This window comes from Oncorhynchus gorbuscha, linkage group LG21, assembly GCF_021184085.1.
Source record: "Oncorhynchus gorbuscha isolate QuinsamMale2020 ecotype Even-year linkage group LG21, OgorEven_v1.0, whole genome shotgun sequence".
Taxonomy (NCBI): domain Eukaryota; kingdom Metazoa; phylum Chordata; class Actinopteri; order Salmoniformes; family Salmonidae; genus Oncorhynchus; species Oncorhynchus gorbuscha.
Window position 1 is genome coordinate 38,258,492 of NC_060193.1, and position 6,407 is coordinate 38,264,898.

Here is a 6,407-nt window from a genome sequence, read left to right on the forward strand (position 1 = left end):
ATTTCTTTGGGGGGCCGCACAGCCCTCCATGTGCTCGCCAGAGGTAGCCTGACTGCCATTAGGTACCGAGATGAGATCTTCAGACCCCTTGTGAGAACATATGCTGGTGCGGTTGGCCCTGGGTTCCTCCTAATGCAAGACAATGTTAGACCTCATGTGGCTGGAGTGTGTCAGCAGTTCCTGCAAGAGGGAGGCATTGATGCTATGGACTGGCCCACCCGTTCCCCAGACCTGAATCCAATTGAGCACATCTGGGACATCATGTCTCGCTCCATCCACCAACGCCACGTTGCACCACAGACTGTCCAGGAGTTGGCGGATGCTTTCGTCCAGGTCTGGGAGGAGATTCCTCAGGAGACCATCCGCCACCTCATCAGGAGCATTCCCAGGCGTTGTAGGGAGGTCATACAGGCACATGGAGGCCACACACACTACTGAGCCTCATTTTGACTTGTTTTAAGGACATTACATCAAAGTTGGATCAGCCTGTAGTGTGGTTTTCCACTTTAATTTTGAGTGTGACTCCAAATCCAGACCTCCATGGGTTGATAAATTTGATTTCCATTGATAATTTTTGTGTGATTTTGTTGTCAGCACATTCAACTATGTAAAGAAAAAAGTATTTAATAAGATTATTTCATTCATTCAGATCTAGGATGTGTTATTTTAGTGTTCCCTTTATTTTTTGAGCAGTGTATATATATACACTAGAACACTAATAAGGGGTGCTGTTTTGAAGCCACCGTGCCTCCATCTTGGCACTCCCCCACCAGTGTAAAAGATATTTTGTAATAGAAATGCATTTATGCCTGTCTACATTTGTTTTTGACGTGTTTACTCTGTTAAGGCATCGTAATGCATAGTTTTAAATGATATTATGTGAGCTAAACATAAAAAACATTAAAACATAAATAAAAACATTTCTCCTAAAGTACATTTTTTAAAGTTATTGTGTTACTGTCCCCACTACAATAACAGAAATGTAATTGTGTCCTTTAAACATTTAATTGAAATACTGTAGGGGCAGAGGTCTAAGGCACTGCAACTCAGTACTTGAGGTATCACTACAGACCCTGGTTACATTCCAGGCTGTATCACAACCAGCCGTGATTGGGAGTCCCATAGAGCGGCACACAATTGGCCCAGCGTCGTCCAGGTTGCGGGGTAGGCTGTCAATGTAAATACAAATGTGTTCTTAACTGACTTGCCTAGTTAAATAAAGGTTAAATAAAATAAAAATAATTCCTTTCATTCCTATTGATGACTGCGACTTCTGGGGAATGGCAATATGGCCGACCGGTGGCTTCAAAGCCACTCACTGGCCAATACATAAAAAAACGCAATCCAGGATTTATATACATTATTGGTATGAACCAGGCGAGACATTCTTCTTTTGGGAGTGCACATTTGGTCAGTGTTATTTGGTATCCTTGAGACGTCCTCAACCGAAACCAGTTTCCATTTCAAATTCAAATGGGCAAAATGGGTAGGGACGTCCCAAGGATTCTGGACAGCACGGACAGTGTAAATTTGTAACCACCACGCCTCCATTTTCTTGGAATTCCATAATGCGCATGGAGAGCAGATCCATCCGCGTCTCCAGACAATATAGATCCTTCCTTAAACAAGTTTAGCTGTGTGTGTGTTTAATCACCGTATTTTATGCGCAGATCCACACGGATTTATACACAATAAACATTATTACAGCAGTGGAATATTTCTTTGTTGTAGTGTCCCATATAGATTTGTAAGTTTTGGCGCGTTTTTGTGTTGTGGAGGGATACTGCTGCGCCGTGGTGGTATATACTGAAATGGGTCTCGCCGCCACACCTACGGATCTTGTATACTATGGTAGATAACGGAGTGCCAGCAAATGTGCAGTACGTTTACAGACGGCAGAATAATTACAGTAGTTTATCTCGTTGGAATTTATCAAGACACGAAAACGTCTTTTTCCCGTTCTCATACCCCTGAAATAAGGTAAGGTAAGAGTTGACATTTACGGTGTCAGATTATTTCACATGGCTTTTTTTTCACGTGGCTTTTGCCGGTAGCTGATTTTTTTTTTTGTAGTTTACGTTGCTTAGCTAGCTATTAGTTACCTGACTTTGATCTATTTATTTGAAAGGACATGACGGCATACATAAAATGATAATTCATTCGAATGCTTTTCGCTTCAATCATGTTTTCTTTGTTAATAATTTGTATAAGAATATGTACTTCTAACGTTAAACCATGACAATTGTTGGCACTAACGTGTAAATAAATGTGCAACGGTCGATGCAAACGATTTTGTATTCACAATCAAATTAAATGTCCATGTGTAACGTCAGCATCGCTCTACATAGCCCTTCTCTGTTCTGCTAACCTAATGTTTGCCTATGGTAACTGCACCTCTTTTGCCCTTTAAAATGTCTTCTGGTATTTAATTAAATGCTAATTTTAACCGGCAGTGCAGTTACAGCCTTTTCAACATGTTCCCCGAATAGGCCATCATTGTAAATAATAATTAGGTCTTAACTGACTTGCCTAGTTAAATAAAGGTTCAATTTCAAATAGAGGCATTTATGTGCGTATATTGCTGAAATTAGTCTGAATGAGAGCTGTAGAAGTTGATTGTAACTGCAGTGGAACCAGTGTGTGTGTAAAATAATAATAATTGACTACTGAAGAACTGTGTGACTGACTGCTCAAGACTAGAGATGGCAAGGTTTCGCAATAGCCAGTGGATGATCTTTATCTGGAGGCATCTCGGTCTTTGAATTGTTACCTAGTTGATCTTTAAAATAGCCAAGTCCACGGAGTTGAGCACATACGTTTTTGAAATGCACCTCAGTCTCTGTTCGAGTCGCCATGCGTCGATACTTCATATTGTACTCTCTTAAGCGTGCCCAGTGTTTGCTGAAATCCATACATTTTAATTAAACGTAAATGAAATACAACCACCGACTATTTCCTCATTGTTGCTGTTGCTCTAATATGGCAACTCGGCGCGAAGGCGCATGTGCTAATTGCATCTCAACAAGGAAAGTTGGTGGTATTTGATTGTTCGTTTAATCTTAAAATAGAAACGTTAAAAGGCACGCAATCACAAGACAAACATGGATACACTAAGGGATTAAGTATTTCCACATTTGAAGTATCGACGCAAAGCGACTTGAAGGAGTCGAAGTTAATAACAAATAGTCTGCACTTAACTCCATGGAGGAGTTGAGGGACTTGGCTAGCATTGCCTAGGCAAAATGCTTCTTTTTAGGAGAAAAACGCGCATTTGGCTACGTTGTGCTCCTGTTTAAATGATGTCATGGGGTTAAAAGCCTGTTGATGGCCACCCAGATTGGGGCGGGGTGAAGGATGTAAACATGAATAAAAGGTTGTGCTTGCAGTCAAAGTACTAAGAGCATCACTAAGTCGACTTATATCTCAGGTGCATACTCAACAGGCTTTTTTTTCCCTCTTCCCAGATTCTGCCAGAATGCTGCAGAGTTTCTCCCAGTCACTAGACTGGTTCTACTCAGAGCCTCTCTTGTTTGATGATGAATTCTGTCAGAGCTTGATGAAGGACCTACAGTCACTCCCCACGCCACCCCAGTCCCCTCCATTGAAGACTGGACTCCATGCCAAACCACTTTCCAAGGAGGACCAGTTGAGCTACGTCTCGGACATACTCCTGGAAGATCAGGACCCGCAACTAAATTGGAATTGTGACTTTTTGTACGATGGCGGCGCAACAGAGACAAAGGACCAACAGCCAGATGAGTCCGACGACTGTTTATGGCATTGCCTCGGTGATAAGTCTATGGAGAAGCTATCATCTGTGCTCTCCAGCAGCCCGCTGCTCTCGGACATAGACACAAGCATTTTTGAGGAAATTGCCGGCTCCACACTGGACTGCCACAGTGCGGCGCTCGCATGCCAAGCTTTGGAGAATGAGGATTTACTATTGGACAGCCAGGAGCAAGGCAGCGAGTCGACTTCAGACTATGGCTCAGCAGGAGGTGAATTCTCAACGTATTCGAGCAGTGCCAGTGATTCTGGTGAGTTGGTCCACGTTCTTGGTCACTGTGCTTGTAAATGAAAAGGTTATACCGTGCATTTATTGACTTTCGTTGTTTGCTTAAATGTGAAGAGGAACTGTTAGAAAGTTACTTTGGTACAGTATTGAGTTGAACTTGCATGCTTTTAAATGCCATAATTTAATAATAAGGGAAGTGAATTTAGGGCCAAGTTTTTTTTTAATTGTATATTTATTTTCCTTGCATTTCTGCAAAAATGAAGAACATTAATTATCTGCTGTGCAAGCTTGCAGTTCACTATAATTAACCCAAAGGGAAAGTTTGCTCCATTGCCCAGAAAATTGCAGTTAAAAATGTTAGTCTAAAGCCAAGGCATCTGAAATGCAGTTTTTCAAATGTTATCGGAATTGACTGCTAACACAATTCCTTGTGGTTCTCTACAGAGGAGGAGATAGACGTGGTGACAGTGAAGAGGACCACCAGCCCCTCCTCCCTCTCCCAGTCGGTAGAAGAGAGCCGGCGGCGGCAACGCGCCCTAAAGCGGCAACACCTTGAGATCCAGCTGCAGCACAACTACGCCGCCCCCTGCCCTGCATCGCCCCTCCACTCCGAGCCCTCGTCCACTTCCTACCACAAGCGCACCCGGTCCTCCGACTCCCACAGACACCACCATCACAGCTCGTCGGGCCGCTCGTCGCGACACAACCTCAGCAGTCATCAACACCAGTCTAGCTCTAGGCAGTCAACTGATGTGGAGGATGAGGAGGAGAGGAGGCATACCCACAACGTGATGGAGAGGCAACGGCGCAACGAGCTGAAGAACTGTTTCCTGCGGCTCAGGGACAACGTGCCTGAGCTGTCCAACAACGACAAGGCCTCCAAGGTGGTCATCCTGAAGCGGGCATGCGACAGCATCCGTGGCCTGGAGTTGGCGGGCCAGAGACTGAATGGCAAGCGAGACAAGCTCCGAGAGAGGCAGGAGCAGCTCAAAGTTAAACTGGAGCAGCTCAGGAGGCAATGGTGTGACTGACGAGACGAGGCGCAAAACTAAAGCATTTAGAGATAGATTATTTGAAAATACTGGTCTTGACTTAAGACTTGATGCTGCGCACACTCAATGCATGGTCTCATCCAGTCACTGTGGTGACTGTTTAAGAAGTGAAAGTTGCTGAGAGACTGTTAACCCCGTATCAGTAAAAATACAATTTTGGTTTGGAACAACAGGTCCATGTTCAGCCTAGTAAAATAATGTTAGTCATTTATTGTCCTAGCGATTTGCCAAAGTCATTGTTCATAAAATAGACTACATGTAACAGCCTATGTTGTAGAGTAAGCTATATCAAATCGAGCAGCCATTTTGTTAGTGAAAAGTGGACCTTGTATATACAGTCTCTTCCACATTCCCCATATGTTATGGAATTCCCACTGGGTAGAAATGTCTATTCCATGTTGGTTCAGCATTGAAACAACGTTGATTCATCCAGTGGCTTGGTTCTTTTGCTGTTGTTTTTTTGGGCTGGATCCAAAGTTAAAAATTAAAGGGTTGAATGTAATGTATGCCAATTATTGCCATTAATTACTAAAACTGTTAATTACTACTTCCATTTACTTAAAGACCTGACCTGTTAAGAATTTGGTGTGTTATTGTGGAACAATGCCTCATGCCTTAACTCATTCTGTTATGTTTTGTTAAAAGCATGACTTACTGTACTCTACCTCAAACGGGTCTGAAACCTGAGAATTTGTTTGCTCTCTTGGAAGCAACTATATATAGATTTAGTTGTATATATTTTTGGTTTTATTGTATCATAAATTATTTTAGTTTTTTTTGGGGGTTGGGGGGTTCATTTGCAAGTTAAAGTTCTGTTTATCAGCAGTACTTTGTTTTTTTATAATGTAATAAAGAATGAACAAAAGTCAATGTTTACTGGAGTTATTATACAGAATGTGAAATACACCTGTATAACTTGTTTACCTCACAGGATGCAAGGTACATCCAAGAAGACCGCTATCGCACAATCTGTGTGCGGTACATGTAAGTGTTTGGGTCAAGGTGACAGTTTGAAGATTGTGCAGTACCTGATTTGGAATGGCACCATAAACCATTTTCAATGTCTTGTCAAAAGATGAAGGGGATTATTTCAAGATGGGGTGTGTCTGATAACCCAAGCAGGAATTTGCCTATTGTGCACAAAGTACAGTGTGCAAAGATGGAAAGACACTTGACCTTTCATTGTGTCCATACAATCACTAATGTAACCCCAAACCACCAGATAATAATAATAACTGATCGTTTAGTTTTGAGTATCTAGCTCAGGTTCTCATGGTACACAAAGTTACGTAACTCAGAGCACTGTAGTGAATGCCTCAGTGACATGGATTGCCCACATC

At 42.4% G+C, this 6,407-nt stretch overlaps 1 protein-coding gene across 2 annotated transcripts; it reads left to right on the forward strand.

Moving 5' to 3' along the window:
• The first annotated feature begins 1,716 nt into the window (after positions 1–1,716).
• LOC124008172 (transcriptional regulator Myc-2-like) lies at positions 1,717–5,923 on the forward strand. 2 transcript variants are annotated; one of them, XM_046319247.1, is made up of 3 exons: positions 1,717–1,985; positions 3,465–4,037; positions 4,460–5,923. In XM_046319247.1, the coding sequence occupies exons 2-3, from the start codon at positions 3,476–3,478 to the stop codon at positions 5,044–5,046; spliced, it is 1,149 nt and encodes a 382-aa protein (XP_046175203.1). In that variant the 5' UTR covers positions 1,717–1,985; positions 3,465–3,475; the 3' UTR covers positions 5,047–5,923. The 2 variants fall into 2 exon arrangements, with proteins under 2 accessions (XP_046175203.1, XP_046175201.1); XM_046319245.1 differs by having other exon boundaries at positions 1,722–1,980.
• The last annotated feature ends 484 nt before the right edge of the window (positions 5,924–6,407 follow it).

Excerpts from the sequence above, each read along its gene's own strand:
- LOC124008172 (XM_046319247.1), top strand. The coding sequence starts at position 3,476 with ATGCTGCAGAGTTTCTCCCAGTCACTAGACTGGTTCTACTCAGAGCCT. Across the intron at positions 4,038-4,459 it reads GAGCAGTGCCAGTGATTCTG|AGGAGGAGATAGACGTGGTG; the intron begins GTGAGTTGGTCC and ends GGTTCTCTACAG.